Below are 21570 nucleotides of genomic sequence, written 5' to 3'. Positions count from 1 at the left end.
GACCTACCACTTTTATTCCTATAAGGAAGCTGAAGTACATTATGACTTGCTGTATGACTATTTTTCTATATTATGGTCCTATTTCTGCTAACTTACTGTTTTTATCAATTTAAATTTAAAAAAAAAACTATCTTTTTAGAACTCTGGAAAGATATTAAATTCACTGAATAAAAAACTTTTCAATTTTGTTTCTCAAATATAATAAATTCTGATATATGATGTTAGACAAGTTAAATTATTAGACAAGTGATATCCATTCACCTAATATTAATGTTGTAAAGAGGTTCAACTAAACTTTCTTTAGTGAGGCAAGTTTTAATTATCCTAATAATGGTAAATGATCTATTATTTGTGTGTGAATCTAAAGTTTATCCCCTAGGAAATTATCTGTGAGTCAAAAGCAAAAACTTAGGCAGACAACTGTTAAATATAATGTTAACAGGTACGCTGGGCAGTAAATTCAGACTTTTTATTTAGCTTACATCTGCTTAGTTTTTTATTGAGTTAAGTATAAAGGCCCAGTTAATCAATTCATTAAATTGGTCAAGGCAAGACACTTGAACTACGTAACAGGATTTAAAAAGCAGTTGGTCTTTTAGTAGTTCTCTGGTAATCACACACGCGCACACACACACACACATACACACAAACTGGTAGAGTACTCTGGATATAGGATTTACCCCCATAATCTTATATGATGCCCTGTTCACAATCTGCAGTATTTTGAAAACTATATAAATTGGATATGACCAAATTAGAGATGTCTGATAAACTCTTATAAAGTATTTGGGAACTTCAGCTACAGTCCTAAAAAGATCAATTTTAAACTATAAAAAAGGAAAATTCATATAAAATCACAACAGATTTAACAGACATCTTTGGAAAAAAAATCAAATTGCAACTCAATTTTCTACTTTTTCAAATATGGCCAAGAAAAAAAAGGTACAAGTGGTAATGTCTTCATTTTTTTAAAAACTATTAACTGAGTAGATTTGGGGAAGAAAAAAGCTATACAGTATTATTGCACTCCACGAATGTGCAGAATTCAAAAATGTGCCAGCACTGAAAGACTGTCTTGCATTGAGGTTTTCCAAGAGGTACAACGAGCCTGCCAAGAAAGCATCTGGTCTGTACTAACAGCTTGCTGTCTTCAGTACAGGCCTTCATAATGTCAGTCACGCTGCTCTTGTAAAAATCCCTTAATGTCTGAAAGATACACAGAAAAAAGGAATATTTTATTTCAAAATTCACTCTTGTAAAATCAACTCATTGATCAGAAAAGAACTGAGAACATCTCTGCTAAACAAAATTAACTTTCACCTCTCCGTGTTCATATACATTTGCTTATAAATTTTCTATCCTGAACATGTGAAAAGGATTTGCATAGTTTTAGGAACTAGTTATTGAAGGTAAGGAGAGGGTATGTATGTAGGAAGCATAATGTATGAATTCTAGCCATCAGGAGTTCACAGTCAAAAAAACTGATGTTATAGGCCCAATTATTAAGCTTTAAACTTAAAATTAATAGCATAACCTTACTTTATTTTGGCAGCTCCAAACTCTCTCTTGGTCATTCATAAATTCTTTTTTTCCCTCTTGTTTTTTTCTTTTTTTTTTTATGAGGGGGAGGTAACTGAGTTTATTTATTTACTTTTGGAGGAGGTACTGGGGATTGAACCCAGGACCTTGTGCAGGCTAAGCATGCACTCTACTGCTTCAGCTATACCTTCCCCCCATAAATTTTAATGAAGAAAATATCCGTCTGTTAAATCTTAAGTTGGAAACTCAAGTGACAAACATGTAATATCTATTATTAATATAATATATATTATGCTAATATATGTAATATCCTGTTGATTCATGAGAATTAACTGATACCTATACAAAGTTATTGTATTTTAAAACTACTTACAGGGGGAAGGGATAGCTCAGTGGTAGAGCACATGCTTAGTATGCAGGAGGTCCTGGGTTCAATCCCCAGTGCCGCCATCAAAAAATAAATAAATAAACCTAGTTACTATTCCCCTCCAAAAGGAAACAATGTAAGCTACTTACAAAAGAGTTTTCAGTGCTGATAGGTGGGGCTATGATCGATGATGTGGGATTGAATCCATATGCACATTGAGCTTCATTTCATTGTCAAGAATTTGAACAAGCTGTTGCATGGATGGAAGGTGACCAGATTCCAGCTTAGACCACACAGGAACATCTATAAAAATAAATGGTACCGCCCCCTCCAAATTAAAGACGATTCTATAATACACATTCATTCTATAAATGTCTATGCACACAGCTGGGGATATGAAAGTGAGCAAAAGAATTAAGCTTCTTGCTCTTACAAAGTTTACATTCTAGTAGGGGGAAATACAAAAAGAACTATAAAAAATAGCTACAAAATCACATTTGTATACTAAGAATAAAACCTAGAAGATGCTATGAGAGGGACATATGAGAGGCTGGAAAGGAGCCTTTGTACTTACTATTGTTAAAACTGAGAGATATTAAAATTGAGAGAGATTATTAATGTGAAAGCTGAAATACAGAAGAGTAGTACAAGAGAGGCTGGAGAAGTTGGCAGTGACTAGATCAGGGATCAACAAACAAAGGGTCAGAGAGTAAGCATTTTCAGCTCAGGAAGACATACAGTGGGTCCTGGCTACTTAACACTCATTGTAGCCTGAAAGTGGTAACAGGCAATACATAAATGAATGTGAATGATTGTGTTCCAATAAAACTTTATTTACAAAGCAGGCAACAGGGCACATGGTCCGTGAGGCTATGGTTTGCCCATGCCTAGGCTACATCATGCAGGGCCTTTTGGCCATGTTACATGTTCTTATCCTGAGAACAAAGTAAAGACATTCAATAGATTTGAGGCAGTAAAGCAATAAGAGGAAATGTGTATTTTAAAAAATTTATTTTAAATAATTCAACTGTTTGGAGCAGATGCTAGCAAATGTTTCTGTAAAAGGCCAGATGGTAAATATTTAAGGTCTTATGGACCAAGAGGCAAAATCAAGAATATTACATAGATACTTACATAACTAGAGAGATAAATTTTCACAAATTTTTCATTGATGAAACTCAAAATTTTAGGTACAAATACTGACATTGTGATTTCATATAACTTCCATATCACAAAATATTCTTCTTTTTTTAACCATTAAATGTAAAAGCCACTGTTAGTTCATAGGCTGTATTTGCCAATCTCTGGTTTAGACAATGTATTTGAGCATAACAAGATCATTCTGGCTTGGATTAGGGTGGTTAGCAATGGAGATAAATAGACGCAGAAATGTAAAAGGCAGAACTGAGAATTTGGTAATCTATTAGATATGGAGAGTAAGAGGGAAAGTGACGTTATCCTAGGTTTCTGATACGGGCAGCTGAGTAGAATGTTAACAGTGCCATTAAACAACTGAGAAATGCCAGGGAAGGAGCAAACTGGAGTATAAAAGAATTACAGGAAGCTGACATAATCAACAGTTTGGGAGTAAACACTGTTTAGGATTTCTGGGTATAGCTCCTAGAAGAGAGGACTAGAGCTCTCCAGAGCTATACATTCAAGGATCATTATACAGATGTTATTCTAAAGCCATGGAAGTAGGTGAAGACCATAGAAAGAGGTAATTTAGCATAATTATGAAAAACAGAAACATCTGATGCTTATTGTAAATCATTTAATATTTATCATAGAATGCAAACTATTCAGAACTCACCATTCAAAGTTATCTCAAATGCACCCGTTGACATACACTGGTTCTCAATCATGTTGCTCAAGAAGAAGACCATCATACATGCATAGACCTAAAAGAAAATGCAATTAAGTGCAACAGTTAAAGTCAGTTTGAAATCAAAACATGACAAGACACAATACTCTTTTAAATATATAGCCTCATTTTTATTTGGTAATTGCTCTTTTTAAATCTACCTTAAGTTTCTATACAAATTACTACTGCTATTCCATATGTTTGGATAATGTACACAGAACAAGAAAATTACAAGATTAATTCACATTTATACACATTCTGAAGAACTTACATATGTTATTCCTAATGTAAAGATAAATTTTTTAGAGATCTCATAATAGCCTTAATAAGTTAAACAGAAGAATACCAGCATAAAAAGGGTTCATTTCCACATTTTTATAACAATGTATGAATTCACAAGAGACTAGTGATGCAATAAACAGCAACTCCATGTGTTCAGTATAACCTGTCCATGTTCCAAACAAATCATTTTAAGCCAAACTTAAAAAAAGTAGTTTAGAAAGCACTAGCATATTAAGTTATATTAATTTACCTTTTGAAGGCAAATTTGTACCCTCCCAAAAGAGACTGAAAGCTCTTGTTGGACAGAAAGTTTTTAATTTAATAAAATAACCTAACTAAAAAAGCAGAATGTAGTTAGGATGTCAATTCACAACAAGCTGTTTCAGAAAAATAAATCAAAAGGCCCACAGCAGATGAGAAGGAGCTTTTCCCCAGGCCCTACTTGAGTCAAGTGGGCTCTGATTTCATAGAAGTTATCCTAGCATTTGGGAACAAAAGTCTATTTTCAAGAGAACAATACACAAGGAAGTGTCATGAAAGCTACAGCTTTCAAAGTATCCTCTTCCACAGTAGATCAACAATGTTAGATGTCTACAGAAGTAAAATGCACTAAAGATAATTTGGAATCAACAGAATTAACCAATGTAGCACAAAACATCAATAGGTACTTGCAATTCTTAATCCTATGCAAATCAGTATTTTGTTAATAGCAGGGCAGAGACACACTTCAATTAGAGGTAGCACCTGAGGAGGTTTACGTTAAGAACCCTTGCCTGTTATTGGAAATAGTGGTTCCCTAAGAAAAAGAAGTACTGCTATGTCAGGAGTCAGCTGAAGACAGTCGCAGCCTAGAACTGAAGGACAAGACCAGGTAGAGGACTCCAAGAGAGAATACTTCTTAGAAGGAAATCTAGGCAATGTCACTCGAGAGAGAGATAAAAATTAGTTCCATTTCTCAAGCAGAAAGGCAGACCCTCCAGAAAAGATGATTTTAAGTAAAATAGATGGGAGATCTAGAACATGCGCTGTAGTAAGACCCTACAAAGGAAAAAAGACATAGCACGAGACTCTTATGTATACTTATATGGATTATTTCAGGTAACTTGCTTTTTGGATCCCCCAGGAAGATTCAAAGAACAAATAATAAAAACAGTTTTGATAAAAAATAAACCAGTGGAAATCTCATTTTTAATATGAATAAAGCCATTAATACCCATATTAGTTGGTACAAAAGGCCTGCATTATGTATGTTTTACTAGATATGATTTGGCCCAAATTATATAATCAAAATTAGGTACTGAATTATTTTGTGCCCAGATAACACCTAAAGTAATACTTCCCTATCCTTCAAACAATAAAAAGATAAGACCTAACCACTCTTGATACATAAATATGGAGAATAAGACCAAGAAAGGTTAAGGGCTTTGCCCAAAGATAAAAAGTGGTTTAAGTTGAAATAATACGTGTAAACAGCAAAAAGTACTTAAAAAAAAAAAAAAAGAAAAATTCATTAAAATATTTCATTGACAAACTAAATACCTACAGCTATCAAAGCTATTAAGTTACATACCTTATTTTCTTGGCCCCACTGCCAGATGCTAGGAGCTTGCATGCCGAAGAAAGCAAAAGGATCCTTGCCAACAATTATTAAGCCTATTAATACTAGTTTGAAGACTGACAGGAAAGATGCTATGTGTCTATGAAAAGAAAAGAAATTCATCAGAAGCTGCAATTTCTCATCTATTTCAAAATTTCATAACTCAAGTGTATGTGTATAGACATTTTCCAAACACCAAATCTAAAAGTTGCTAATTATACTAGAGAAAAGACAGTTATTAAAGTTTATTGTGCAGTTTTAAAACAGAAATGTTGAACAATTTTTAAATCAAAAATTAATTTATAAACTTATACAGCATTGGCCTTGAAAATACTATTATTTTAAGAGTATAGAATTTTATACAATTGACTTTCTATAAAAACATGGGAGTTCTTAGTCTATGTCCACAATAAAAATTACATAAGAAAACACATCTTTAGAAGGGTTACCATCTCTGAAATGATCTTCCTCTTTTCCTTCTTACAGAAAAATGCTTCCATATTTGGAGCAAATAAGCATTATTTAAATTATAACCAACTGTAAATTAAACTAACTAAAGAATTATAGTAACCAAGTAAAGTTAACTGAATCATTTCACAAGTTTATTCACAAGAGTGAAAAAAATTCACTTAAAAATTTCTTGGTAAGTTACTGAAATTTCCTTACCTATATATTGGTTGAGGGAGGTAATTCTCTCCTTCAATGCGGATGTCTGGGTACCGCTGGCTAATAACCCGCATGTACTCCTCAAACACCCGCCTATAGCCTCAGGAAACACTGCCGAAAAATAAAAGTGCTTCCATTAAGTGGTTTTAGAATATGCCTAGATTTGTTTTGCAGTTGTACAAAGCCTAAAAATTATTAACAAGAGTAAAAATGAGAAAAGTCACAAATTAATGATGATTGATGCTGGATACACGGAAGTTTTTTCACAAGTTTCACATATTGAAGTTATCTTCCCTTCAAATAAATCCTTCTATTAGAAAATTAAACTTTATAGATTTGTATTACTGTTGGATAGAAAGGAAATACCTCTTCATATTTTGAGCTCTCAAATCAATTTGCCTTTTTTTTGGTATCAACAATTGTATAAATACTGAAATGAAAACAACTCTTACTTATCAGAAATAGGGACTTTCATAACTGGGGCACAGGAAGCATAAAAAGGTACCAAGGCATGATACAGGATACTTTGCTTCTTATTTCCACTCTGCCCTCAACTGGGCAAACATGCTGCTCTGTCACAGTAAAAGAAACTTAAATTCTTAGATGCTTTCTGACTCTAAAATTTGATTCTACCTTGCAAAAGGAAACAAAGATTGGGAAGATAATTTTCAGCAGTATGACAGTAATCTATGTCAGTACTCCAGAAATTAAATCAACAGCATCCAACCATATCCATTAAAATCCCTGAACAACTAAACTGTGCATATATGATACATGCTGCCCCAGCAAGAAAAGGGAGATATGCCACCACAGTGTATTTATAGAGGGAGAAAAAGTGCACTGAAAACTTTAAGACATTGATGAGAGAAACTGAAGACACAAATAAATAAAAACATCTTATGTTCATGGATTAGAAGAATTTATATTGTTTAAATGTTCATACTACCCAAAGTAATTTATAGATTCAAGGCAATCTCTGTCAAAATTCCAATAACATTTTTCACAGAAATAGAACAAATAATCCTACAATGTGTATATAACCAGAAAAGGCCCTGAATAGCCAAAGCAGTCCTGAGAAAGAAGAACAAAGCTGGAGGCACCATGCTTCCTTATTTCAAACTGTATTACAAAGATACAGTAATCAAAACAGTATGTATGTAGTGGCTTAAAGACAGACACATAGATCAATGGGACAGAATTCAGAAATAAACCCACACATATAAATATAGTCAATTAATTTACAAAAAAATGAGCCAAGAATATACAATGTGGAAAGGACAGCCTCTTTAATAAATGGTGCTGGGAAAATTGGACATGCAAAGAATGAAACTGGACCATACACAAAAATCAACTCAAAACAGACTAAAGAGTTGAAAAGACCTGAAACCATAAAATTCCTATAAGAAAACATAAGGGGTGCTTCTTGACATTGGTTCTGGCAATGAGTTTTTGGATTTGACACCAGAAACAAAGGCATCAAAAGCAAAAATAAAGAAGTGGGACTACAACAAACTAAAAAGCTTCTGCACAGCAAAAGAAAACATCAATAAAATGAAAAGGCAATCTACAGAACAGGAGAAAATATTTGCAAATATAACCTCTGATAAGGAGTTAATATCCAAAATACAAAAGAAACTCATACAACTCATAGCCAAAAAATTAATAATCTGATTTTTAAATGGGCAAAGGAACTTTAATAAACACTTTTCCAAAGACGACATACAAATGGCCAACAGGTAAATGAAAAGGCGCTCAGCATCACTAATCAACAGGTAAATGCAAGTCAAAACAACAAGTTATCACTTCATACCTGTTAGGATGTCTATCATCAAAAAGACAATATAAAACGACGAAGGTACCACTTGGTATGAAGATAGCAGTTATCAGTAATTAAGTTACAGTAGAGGGAAACCTGAGGTGCCAGCTTTGCCAATCAGTGTCATTGAGGAAAAAAATACCAACCACCACCACCCCAAGGGAACAGCATCAAGTTTATATCTGACAGGGAGAACCAGTCCAAATATTAGTAAATCTCAATGTAAGAAAACTCATTTAAAAAAAAAAAAAGAGGGAGTGAGAAATTCACCACTCTTTCTTTACAAATACCAATATACATTTAAAATGAAAATTTCACAAAAGATTAAGTCCCTAAAAAGTATGAAATTTTTGCAAAGGGAGACAAATCTCTATCAACTAAATATTTAAAAGAACTTAAGAATCTCCAGACACCTTATCCCTCTTTACTAAACATTCACCTTCTGTTGTTAGATTCATTAAGTACTAGTATTTTGCTACAACTGCTTTTTATATAAGAATTTTTTATAAGAAATGTTTAATGTTGCTTTTGTTTTGGAGATACTACAAAAATTATGTACAGCACCTATATGCCTAACTACCCTGAAACCAAGAAATGCCACCTGATTTCAATGCCTAAGTTTGCATCGGTGATTACAATGGAGTTGATTATCTAAAACGACAGTATCTAACTTTTAATGCAATATTTGAGCGCTGGAGACCTACTTGAATTGAAACTTCCTTTTTTATAGGTGAAGGAAAAAAACTGAAACCCAGACAGCTAAAGGGACTTTTCCACGGTTATACATCCAGGTATTATTAATTCACTCACTCAAATATTTACCGAGTGCCTACTACATGTCAAGCACTATATCAGGCAGTAGTTACGTAGTAGTGAGTGGCAGATATGATCCCTGCCCTTAGTCAGGGCTGAAACTAGAATATAGACTTTGTGATTTAAGATCCTAGGCCCTTCCCATTAGACCTCAATAAAATAGATGATGTAAAACGCAACCTTCCCTGTGTCCAGGAAGTAAGTTCTCTTTGTCCACAAAGCCACAATCAAGTACCCATATAGTAGCAGATATCTTGAGGTTCTTCCATGATGAAGATGTATATTCTCCCTCAGGGAGAACTAAGCCTGTGGGCCTCAAGTCTTCATATCTACTCTGGGAGTTCCCACCCTTCACCATGGGGAGTCCCGAGAAGCCCAGCTAGAGAGCTATGTCCATGTACAGGCAACACTATTGGTCAGATTCCTCCTAGTCACCCAGTTTCCTGGCTACTGTGCTCAGAAGCCTACCTCTATCCTTAGTTCTTCAGGTTCCAATTCCTCAGTTAAGTCTCAGACCTTTGCATCAAACTCCAAATAAAATCAACTCATAATCTTGAAATCTAAAAAAGACTTCAAATCTACCTTTCTTCAAATTTCCAGTTATAAAATAAGTAAGTTGAGGGAGTGTATAATGTACAGCATGGTGACTGTAGTTAATAATACTGTATTTCATATTTGAAAGTAGCTAGGAGAGCAGATCTTGAAAGTTCTTATCACAAGAAAAAAAAATATGTAACTATGTATGGTGACAGATGTTAACTGGACTTAATGTGGTAATCATTTTGCAATATATACAAATAGTAAATTACTACATTGTACACCTGGAACTAATGTTATACCTCAAAAAAAAAGTACAATTCTTACCTCTGAAAAAATGAAGTTTACCAGAGTGACACAACATATTTTTAGATAAGTTTACTTACACATAAGTTTTTCCTCCCTATATTTGCCTTCAGACTTATGAAGAAAAACCAAGTAACTTCTTTCCTATGTAATAATCTTCCCCAAATGTTCACATTATTTTGAAACAGCAATCACTACTGCTGACAGATGTTTTCCAAAATAAAACATACCTAGTGCTTATCGAGGTGGGCAAAATGTTAAATTAAAGGCATACATGGTAAGGAGCCAGCCATCATCCCACCTCTACCACCACACGCAGCTCTTTCAACTTTTTCTTTTTTTTTTTCCAACTTTTTCCATTCTTTCTGGGTCAGTAAGTAAAACTATGACTTCCAGTATACCTCCAAAAAATAAATATGTGAACATGCTAAAACTACACTGTAGCAGCGGCCTGTTTCTTCTGCCCCCGGATCAAAGGTCCTTTAGGAGTGAATCAAAACTTTGAAAAGAAATCTTAAATTTAAATCCTAATCACTTTGCAAATCTCTAGTAATGCAAAAGTATCTTACTATATGGAGTCAACTTTTGCAATTTAAATATTTTCACACAATACTTTTTTAAGAGTAATTTTCTAAAAGAAAGAACTTGTATACTAATGAGATCAACTTTCTGTAATGAAAAGAAAGGAAATTTGTCCATGTTAACTATTTCAAAAAGACTCTGTGTCTTTTCAAGTCCATCATGTTTCAGTCTCCTAATTCATGGTGCCAACCATCGCACTTTTCCCTTTTCTATACTAACATCTGCCCCTAATTGTATTCAAATGCCTACTTACATCAAACTTGAGCCTGTCACAAACCTCAACCTCTCACAACTCCTTATTAAAACAGGGCAAAATCTCAGATGTTTACTGTTATGAGATAAATATTTGTGATTTCTATTTTTAGCATCCCTTGAACTCACCTTCCTTTTTAATTTACAATAACCGCCCCTCCAATTGTCCTCTCACCCACACATAGGATTGGATCCTGTTTATACAGTAAGACCCAACCCCTTGCCAATATCTGATGTTCCAGAAATGCAAACCTGTCACAAGAAGGTTTGAGCTCCTTCTTTAAAAATGAAGAACTGGGATTTTAAAAAGACGATCTCCAGAAAGATGAACATTTAATCAGAGCTATTGTGGGTAGAGGAGAGTGGTAATCTTTCAAAGGGACTGAGGAGAGGACAGAAGTCACTCTCCAAAGAGGAAAAAAAAAACTGAAATACATTTTACTGAGAAAAGTACAGATGTGAGCAAGAGGAAAAGTGAATGAAGTCTTCTCAGATCTTCCAGTTTTCTATTTCAGCCCATCTTGGGGCACTGCTACATTCCTTCCTTTGGAATATAATACTATTCCTTTAGTAATTATAAATGCATTTCCAAATGTGTTGTTCAAACCAGTTCAAACTGGTTTCTCCACAGGCATGTTAAGAATTTCAACTAATAGTTCCCCCTTTCTGTACCCCTAATCAGGAAGATATTTTGTAAACACCTTTCTAACTGCCAACAGCACTAACCACTCCAACAGTTCAATGATCATTGAAAACTGTATTTCAATCTTTATTTTTTCTTGCTCTGTTTAGTAGACGAGGTAGTAACAGACATTTGTCTGGTGCATCACCTGCTCCCTAAGCGTTTTAAGCAATGAAATCTGAACAAGTTGCTCTATAAACCACGTAAGAACAAGATACTCAGAGAGTGAACAGACTAATCCGATAAATGCTTTTTAAAAAAGTTAAAACAGTGTTCACACACTTTCAATGAAGGTCAAAATACAGACCAGAACTGTTTTTAAAGTTGCAAAACAGCTCTGAACAGGTGTAAGATTCTCAGGTTTAGGAACTGTACTATATGAAATCAAGTGAGTTCCCATTCCAGCTGCCTCACTCTTGGAGCACTACAGTGGCCATTGTAGTGAAAACAGACACGTACAGAAAATATGCCTAACACGGCTTGTAAGATTCCCGGCTTCTTCACTGAGTTTATTCCAAAGAGTTAATAAACCTGAAATTCAATTAATGATCTGTTTTTATTCTCTTCATTCTTTGTGTCATATTCTTGAGGTCACTAGTTTCTGTATACCTTTGGCATAACATTTTAGGAAATCTTTGCTGCAGACTGTTCCACAAAGAATTTATAAACTGTGTAAGTTCCTCAGCTCTTCCTGAGAAAGGAATTTTCTCTCTTTACTCTGGAAAGCATTTCTCATTAACAGATTTATAAGGTATGTAGCCACTCAGTAAAAGTGACTTAATAAAAGCATCCAACAAATGATGACTTATCTGCAATCTGCAGGAATTTTTGTCTCATCTTAAAATATTTTATATGACTTCATGTTTTTACGATTTTCAATTCATTTTTAAAAATTGAGGTATAAATCACATTCCATAAAAGTCATCCTCAGTGCACTTTTAAAAGTTGTTAGAGAGTGATTAAAAAAATATACGTATAACATATTCTATTCTACACTAATTCACTAGCCAATCTAGAGACGTCTCTTGGCTGCTTTACTGCTTTCTTGTTTGCTTTATACTTTTACCTGTTGGTTGTGTGTAGATTGACTTCACACAACACTAGAATAAACTCAATAAAAAAAAACTAGGAATCTTAGAAAACCACCAACAGGAGTATTAAGCATGTGTCAGCGAATCAAAGCAGCAGGAAGAGGACTGGGAATAATACAATGAATTCTGAAAGTTTAGCCTCACCAGTAGGGATGGAGGCCAAGTCAAGAAGGTCACTGAGAGCAGAGTATGTTCAAAACTGAATTGCTACATATGTATGTACGTGTATGACTGAAACATTACGCTGTATACCAGAAATTGACACAACACTGTAAACTGATTATACTTCTATTTTTAAAGTTAAAAAAAAAAAAAAAACTGAAGTGTTACATGTATCATATTCTATGCCTAACAGCTAACAAATGGAAGCAGAAGCCAACCAGGTAAAAACTCGTCTGAAAGGAGTATCAGGAAACACCAATTTATATTCCATTAGGAATTTTGTTATGTCCAGGCCAAACATAGTGGACTACCACAGGATTGTACTCATTTTTTCAATAAATATTGACTGATGGTAGGTACTGTTTTAGGCTCTGGAGATAAAGCAGTAAGCAAAACAGACAAAAATCTATGCGTTTCCGGTGCTGACAACATTCTAATGAGGAAGAGAGTAAGCTGGTTAACAGTCAAGTGGAGAGGATACAGTTCACCAATTGATAATATCTGAAGCCGTTTCTCTTGTTTTGCTTGAGAAATAGGGGGAAAAAACACTTGAGGGACTACAGAAAAAAATGTAACAAATTGAAAGAGCAGAAACAGTGAATAAATGATTCAAAATAAGAGCTTATATCCAAAAATATTCTGCAAGAAGAAGAAAAGAATTATAAAAGAGATGAAGACTGTAAGAAATCTCAAAACCAAAATGCAGAATTAAAAAATATATCTTGAGGCCCTGAAGAAGAAAATTCATGGGTGGAAAAATGAATCAGTGATAGAACATAAATAATAAACAAAAATTTATGTTCCTGTATGACTGAAGCATTGTGCTGTACAACAGAAACTGACACACTGAAAACTGACTATACTTCAATAAAAATATATAAAAAAAAAAAGACAGAAGATATGAATAGTATCATTAACTAAAGATTTCATAAATACATCAGGTTTTTTTTTTCCCCTATAGAAAACACTCTGAGACCACAGAACATTTACAACAATTGACCATCTATGTCAGGTCACAAAGAAAGCCCAATCAGTATGGGGAGGAAGAATACTGCCTGCCACCTAGGTAAACAAAGAATGTTGCAGCCATCAACTACTGCAGACACCCACAAATGTGCAACATGAGGGAATTCAAGACCGAGAAAAACAGGATACTGGCCCTAGATAGTTAAGATGCTTATCAAAAGAATGATTTCAATAAGCCCAGACTCTTGCATCTTCCCATACTTAGGAAAGTTGTAAATCCATTACCTTGAGATGCCTGGTTTTCTTTAATTAACAGTAATCTTCTGATGTTCCTACTACCTGTTTTTTTTGCAAAATCTCCTATATATCCTGGCTTCTCCCTTACCTGTTCGTAACAGTCCCTCAGGGTTGAGAGGCTGTCTCCCAGGCTTAAGTCCTCCGTGCGTTCACCAAATAAAACATAACAGCTAATGACACATTCTCTAATTATAGTGCAATAAACTGAAAGAATTTTAAAACCGAATACACTTCAAGATCTTCTAGTAGGAGTATTAACCAGTTTAACTACGTCAAAATTTTAAATGTGATACCCACTGACATAATCATAATATTTTATATCTATGGATTTAATTTTTGGAAATAACTGGACAAATACACAGTCACCTTAAAGTAATTTTATGAGAAATTATGACCAACCTAAATGTTAAACAAACTAAAGATTTAGTGGCTTAAGTAAACTGCAGAATACACATCTTACAGAAAACTATGCCTGTTCAAAAAAAGCATACAACTATGAATTCATTAATATAAAATTATATAATATAGCATGTATCTGTGTAAAGAGTCAGCTTGAATGAAGTTCTTCAAAATATTATTAGAACGTTCCAAGGATTTTTCACTTTCTTCCATGTATTTTTTTTTATTATTTTTACAACAAACGTGTTATTTCATAGCCAGAAAGCTATTTTAATTTTTTTTACACTGAAAGTCAGTAAGTAAAGTTTTCAAAGGTTTATTTACTGAAGTTCCTATTACAGCATTAAAGACAATACAAATAATAAATTACGACAACTAGCACTTGATAAATGGTAGTAGCAGATACACTGTGCTAGGTGTTTTAACTGATTATCTAACTCCAGCTCTCCTCATTTCCTGTCTCCTCCCTCTCTCTGCTGAGTCAGGCTGCATTTGCATATGTTCTTCCTTTAGCTAGAAAAGCTCACTCTTTGTATCTCCTGATGGAGTTCCCCATACCCTTTAAAATTTCATTTCCTCCTCTGCAAAGCCTTCCAACTCCCTCAAATAGGTAATCTTTCTTTCCTCTGGGTTTTTAAGACCTCTTTTAGAGGTCTCAAAATAGAATGTTTTACTGTAATACTGTTTACAAGTCTGTTTCTCTCACCAGACAACTGGTTTTCAAATGTTAATGTAAAAATCAAATTCATATCTTCCTAAGAATTGGACAAAACAGGAAAACAAGTAGCAGGAGAAAAGGGGCATAAAAAACAAGGACTTGATTATCGGCAGTTCTTGCTAAACCTATGTGGCAAGATTTCTTCCTCACCAATCCCAGGCTGTGCGCCAATCAAGGTAAAGTATGTGAAAACACGGTTTCCCATTTTGGAAAGCAGGGAAGGTGACAATCAAATGAACCAGAGGGCTCCAATGATACTCTTAAGTGAGAAAGATTGAAATGAAACGCACACGCATGCTTTTACTTTTTTATTTTAAGCTTCAAGAATATTAGAGGTAATCAGAATGCAACCAACATCCTCATTTTACAGATGAAAAAATTGAGAGTTAAAAAGATTAAATAATTTCCCAAAAGTCATTCAGAAGATAAAAGGCAGATCAAATAAGAACCTAGGCCTCCAAACTGCTAGACCAGTAAATGCTCAGCTTCCCAGTAACAATACTATTCAAAATTTATGAGGTGATTTATGAGGTTTCTAAATGATACATTAAAGTTGATTTCCACCACTTATCTTAGTGACAAACTGTAAGGAAACAATGTTTCAGTTTTCTATAAGAGGGATAAACCTTTAAAACCATTCATATTTTACTTACATCTAAAAGCTTTAGACTAAAGTACTTCATTCATTATTAAGAAGAAAAACTATTTATGTGCACAGTATTCAGTTAGATACAGCAGTTATTTATTGCTTAAAATGGTTAAAAAAAAAACTAAATGGTGACTAAATTCTATGTAAACATTACAGAACTTAAAAAATCTATCAATGGCGGGGCAGCAGCCACCATTTTATTTGTTCTCTAAAGCGCTCTACTACTACTCTGCCACCTGATCAACTTCTTATTACTCTTTTATTCCACTGATTCCAAGAAGTGCATTCTTCCTATTTAGCATCTTTTTTTAAAAAAAATCACGATTTATCTTATAATTATTAGCATCACAAATTAAATGGCTGTTATTTTTTTCCTTCTGAGTGGTATATAAAATAATGGTGTATCTTACAATCCATCATATCTTAGGTTTGGAGAAATAGAACTGTTATTTAAGTTTTTAGTTACAGTTATTGTGGCTATTTTGGGGAGATGAAAATCTCTTTCTAGGATTTTCCCCTGACTGCTGTGTTTTCAGTTTTAAAAATTCAGGATTCCTTCTCCTCCCTCTCACCAAAAAAAAAAAAAAAAAAAATTAATAAAAATTGTCTCCTTTAATTCTTTACCACTACAGTGAAAGGTACAGTACCGCTCCAGAACTCAGAAGTCATCTTTGACACCTCTCACTCCACACCACCTCTCTGTCCCCTCAAATATGTAATCACCAACAAAAACAGCTAAATTTATCTCCTAAGGATCTCTTAAACCTGTCCTTTTACTTCTGCCACGACCTTCCTATTCCAAGTGCCACTGTCTCTTGCCTGGGCAATTCCAAGAGTCCCCCTAAATGGTCTCCCCACTTCTATTCTTTGTCCCCTGTAATGTCTTTTCCACAGTGACACTGATTTTTCCTTAACATAGCCAGCCACACCTTCCAGGCTTTATGCCACCTTCTCTTTGGTCTTTGAGGGCAAGCCTTGGCCTCAAAAAATTATGCTCTCTCCTACTACAAGGCCACTAAATAAATCTTATCCTTCAAATCTCAGTTCAAAGTTCATTTCCTCAAGGAAACCATCCCTGAGCCCCTGACTTGGTCTCTCTCATGCCATATTACTTTCCAACAGCACTAAACACAACTGTAATTTCATGTGTTGTCCATGGATTAACAACTGCTTTCCACTCTTGCCTTTAACATCCACGAGAGCACTGAATTGAATTCCCAGCACCAGGCAAAGCACCTGCACAGAGCTGGTGCTCAAAAATTTGTTGAATATACAAATATTATCTAAGTAACTAACATGATCTCTATAACTTACAATTTCTCGGATTTCTCCAATTCAACATTTTACTAATCCTGATCAGTACCAGATCTTTATTTTCTTGCCTCCATATCATGAAAGTAAAGGCTAAACTGGTATAAATTTAAATAAAAATCTGTTCTTCTAGTAGTTGCTTCATTTACCTTTTAAAACTGCATTTAGAAATTGGTTGTCCTAAGATTATAGTAGTGGATTCTTAAGTTAGCAAAAATTGGAAAATCCTGCTATACTCTGCTTACATGTTGAAACCCTAACTTTATTTAATCTACTATTCTAAGTAAATCAATTGTCAAATGTTCAAATAAGTATTAATCATAAAGAGCTGTAGCCAGTAATCTCTTTACACTGCAACAAATGATGAAATGCTACAGGCCTGATTACATGTCAAATCACATATATGGGGAAAATCATGCATACAGATATGTCAAACAGTATCTGTCAGAATATATTTACACATAAAAATCACAAGAAAGAAAAATGTGACAAGTGAATTTTATTTTAAGATCTGATTAGAGAACTTCATTTTTTATGCTCAATGCTTAAACGTCCAAATAAGTAGTATAAACTTTCCCCCAAATATGCAATCAGTATCGTCAAACTTATCTAACTCAATTGCTCAATCAACTGACATAATAAACTGAACACTCAGGTACATAAAGTAATACTGTGCATCTCTGTAGGCTTTGCGGGGAGCCGTATCTGTCTTCTTCACCATGGTATCTTTTTTTTTTTTTTTTTTTGAGCAAAGGTAATTTAATATTTTTTTTGAGTAAAGGCTATATGAGTGCTGACTGTTTCAGAAGGCAAGAGAAAGGCCACGAGGTGTGGGGTTTGAGTGCTCAGGTTAAAGTAAAAGTAGATACACACTCCATAGACAGAGTGTGGGCCGTCTGTGAAGACGAGGGAGTGAGAGCCGCCTTTACCACGATATCTTTAGCTCTGGGCACAAGCAGGTATTGAGTGAGTATTTACTGAAAAAATACATGAATGCAGAATAGGAAAGTTTGTTTTACTCTATTTTGTATACTTGATCTCTATCCCTTCAGTTCCATATATGTGTTGTGTTATTTTATTTTATTAGCAATAACAAAAGTGGCACAATTAACAGATAATATCTTGACATAAAGTTAAAAAAAGACTACTCATAATAAATACAAAATAATAACGGACAAAAGCAATTGAAAGGAAAGTAAAAATAGTTCTCTCCTTTGTTAACGTTGGTAGTTAATGAAAAGTCGCAGGAGGATTACTACAGCTTAGTGGTAGAGCACATGTTTAAGATGCACAAGGTCCTGGGTTCAATCCCCAGTAGCTCCATTAAAATAAATAAATAAACCTAATTATCTCCCCCTCAAAATTAAAAAAAATTAAAAGAAAAGTTGCATTTTTTAAGCACTTAGATTTCAAATGGAATAAAAAGAGTTTTCACATATTTATCTTCAATTGTCTTAGCTTCCTCTCCTTTCCCAAACTTGTAAATGAATGCCCAAGAGATTCTACCAAAACCAGAAACCAAATATTCACTTTACTATGTACCAATTAATCTCTGGGGGGAAAAGCAACAAACAAAAGCTAAATGTACCTGTATTTGGTAGGGCATAGGGCATGTTTCCCATCTACAGAGGGAAAAAAAACAGTGAAGCACTTTTGTATGTAACATGCTCAGCGTGACTAAAAGAGAATACTTTTAAGACTTTTGGGACAAGTTTGTACTTTTGCACTTAAAAAAAACAAAAACCAAGTATCAAAAAAGTTCAACTGACGTACTTAAGACTTTTTCAAAAGTTTTATTTGAAGGACTGAATGCCTTTCCCTATAACTGTTAACACATTTTCTGAATTTTGTTAATGTACCTCAGATAAGGTACATTTGTTACATTATAGTGACAAGTATTCCAATACAAGCAACCGTAAAAGAAGAATATTTTGGAAAAGCACAAGTGAAACCATAGGAAATAGAAAATTACATAACTTGAGAAATGCAGTCTTTTTTTTTTTTTTTAACTATTTAAACCCAAAAGTATCACACTTAATCTAACATTATTTACAGGTTGGTAAAATGACTGTCACTTTCTAATGGAAAAAATATATATATGGGGAAAAAAGTCAGAATGGTCAAGCTATAACTTCCATTTACAGTATCATATGAAAGATGACATACCATGATATAATGCCGGCACACACAAACAGTACAGGGAGCTTTTTTTTTAATCAGAAAGTAATTGCAAGGTTTTTATTTTCTCTACTCAAAAACAAATACTTGCCATCTTATTTTCTGACTCTCTTTAAACATTACTTAAATTGATTTAATTTTAAAGCTTTGCTCAGTCCTTAAGAATTAAGCAAAAAACTGGTTGAGTAAGCAAAAAAATCTAAACTTTAGTACACATAGCAATACAAGAAGTTTGAAAAAGCTGATTTTAAACGCATTATGGCGAACAGCAATATTCCAAAGTATCCGGACTCTTAAGATTTACTAATCTGACCATCCTATCCTGAACAAACGTCATCTTTCGAGATACAGAATTCTAATTTCCACAATTTTACAATTTTGGTTTCTTGTGGGGCTTTACTGCTCTGCTTCTAACACTTAACTAGGTAACAACAAAATCACTTACAGAACATTGTCGGAAACTGTCGGGTTTAGGGGGAAGGGTAATAGTTTTTCTCTACTTCTCTGAATGCAGAAGAGAGTTGAAAGGCAGAAAGAGATGCCAGGACAGGGAACTCCAAGGAGGCGGGTGTAAGGGTAATGGGGGAGAAGAATCAGTCGTCTGGGAGCGAACGGTTGTCAGAAGAGCAATGTGCTCCTTTTCAAAGACATTTAGGAAATTGCAAACGGAAAATCATCCTCCCCGGACCTATCCACGCCTATCAGCTATCAGAATCCCTACTCCCTCACTCAACAGTCACCCCCGCAGGTCCTGGAGAAAAAGGCGTCTGTCCTTCGCGGCCCTCCAACGACCCGAGTTAACCTCCACCTAGCCCGCCAGCGAGGCCGCCGGGCATAAACCGCGGAAGGCGGAAGGAAAAGTGAACTGAGTGACAAACGCTGGGGCTCCTCCGCCGACACTGCGCCGACTCATGCCCACCTCCGCAGGCAGCCGGGTGGCCATGGCGTGCCGCCGCCGACCGGTCCTCCGTACTGACAAGTGTCCCCACGTCTTCGCCTTTCAGTATTAACCTTCTCCTGCTCTCCTTCCCCATTCCCTCCATTCTAGGAACCAAAAAAGATGTGGGCGGTTGTGCTTGGAGGCAAGGAGGGCGGCCTGGCCGACCCCGGGAAGAGCCGCGGAAAAGGCAGGCAGCAAAAGGCCGCGGACACCGTTCTTCCGGGCCAAGGAAGGTTCAGCCTTCTAGGCCGCGAAGCCAGGGCCTCGCGTACTGAGAGGTGCCGAGGAGAGGCGCCGTGGGGCGGCCCGGGCCCGGCGAACATACTTACCAAATCTGGAACTTGAGCAGCGGCCCCGTGGCGTACTGCATCTTTAATCTCTTGCTAGGCACGCCGCCCAGGTTGGCCGAGGCATCGCTCCGGACCACCGCCGACGCCGCCACCAGGAGAAGTAGCAGAAGTCTCATCTTAAACGAGCCAGCCACTTCGGCCGCCCTCACACTGAGACTGCAGTCAGCCCAAGGCCGAATGGGAGCCGCGAGCCGCTCCCTACCGCGCAGGCGCGATCTGCCAAGGTCGGGCGGGGAAGCAGGAATGCGCCTGCGCTTCCCGGCGCCAGCGCACGCTCCGGGAGAGCTGACCCTGTTACGCGGTCCTGACCCACCATCTTGGATGTGTGAGGAGTCTCTGGGATGGAGTGAGATGAGCAGGGAGGAAACGAAACAGCTGGTGGGATGTTAGACGAGCCTGTTAATTATAGCTCCTGGTACACTTGGGTTGTACATACAATTTCATGTAATTCAGACACTTAGCTCCTTGAGCCATTTAGGAATACCTATTTAACAGCTTTGATTCAGGTGTGGGGATAAAAGAGAAAGCCCCTGCCTTCCAAACAGTAATGCTTCACTGTTGGGAGGGGCGCGCTCTGGCCTTTTCTTTGAACTTGCAATAGTGCTCTCTCCTAAAAGAATATTTTTTTAAAAGCCTTTTGGAAAATTTCAATCATATAGAGGAACGGAATAATGACCTTACTCATTAATGACCTTTAACAAGTATTGGTATTTTGACAATCTTGACCGTAAATAGTATAAGCTCTAATCACTTCTCCCCCAGGGAAGAGAATGTCAGACGTATCACTTCATCTATAGATTTTTAAGCATGTAGCTTTAAAAAAATAACTAATCTTTGAGGGAAAGAAAAACTGACCTTGCCATTATCCCGCTTGAAAAAAAATTATTGCTTAATACCGAAATATCTGGTGTTCAAATTTCTCTGGTCTTAATAAATATTTTTGTATTGTTCATTTGTCCAAATCAGGACCAAAATAAAATTAAATCATTGCCATTGGTTGATATGTCTTTCAGGTCCCAACAATGTCTTTAAGGTCAAGAATATAATAGGAATTGAAAAAGTTTCATTTATTATTTATTGCAGCTATGCAGAACACAGACCACAGGGAATCAGTGGGAGTCTCAGTAATTATAGTATCTGAGCCTTGAGTGATTTATGATTTGGGGAAAAGTATTGGGGGTTGCAATGGAAAATTTAACCATTTTT

General features: G+C 35.6%; 1 protein-coding gene across 1 annotated transcript; it reads right to left on the bottom strand.

Moving 5' to 3' along the window:
- Window positions 1–454: 454 nt before the first annotated feature.
- Window positions 455–20583, bottom strand: SELENOT (selenoprotein T). Its single transcript, XM_010986839.3, has 6 exons — window positions 20344–20583; window positions 6316–6426; window positions 5623–5749; window positions 3720–3807; window positions 2056–2209; window positions 455–1206 (listed from the first exon to the last, which is right to left on the bottom strand). Exons 2-5 carry the CDS (start codon window positions 6387–6389, stop codon window positions 2085–2087), a joined length of 414 nt encoding a protein of 137 aa, XP_010985141.3. The 5' UTR covers window positions 6390–6426; window positions 20344–20583; the 3' UTR covers window positions 455–1206; window positions 2056–2084.
- Between the last annotated feature and the right edge of the window lie 987 nt (window positions 20584–21570).

The sequence above is a fragment of the Camelus dromedarius genome, chromosome 2 (genome assembly GCF_036321535.1).
Source record: "Camelus dromedarius isolate mCamDro1 chromosome 2, mCamDro1.pat, whole genome shotgun sequence".
Lineage (NCBI taxonomy): Eukaryota > Metazoa > Chordata > Mammalia > Artiodactyla > Camelidae > Camelus > Camelus dromedarius.
This window is presented reverse-complemented; position numbering and strand designations above follow the sequence as displayed.

Excerpts from the sequence above, each read along its gene's own strand:
- SELENOT (XM_010986839.3), bottom strand. The coding sequence starts at position 6,389 with ATGCGGGTTATTAGCCAGCGGTACCCAGACATCCGCATTGAAGGAGAG. Across the intron at positions 5,750-6,315 it reads CTCCCTCAACCAATATATAG|ACACATAGCATCTTTCCTGT; the intron begins GTAAGGAAATTT and ends TTCTTTTCATAG. Across the intron at positions 3,808-5,622 it reads AGTGGGGCCAAGAAAATAAG|GTCTATGCATGTATGATGGT; the intron begins GTATGTAACTTA and ends ATTTTCTTTTAG.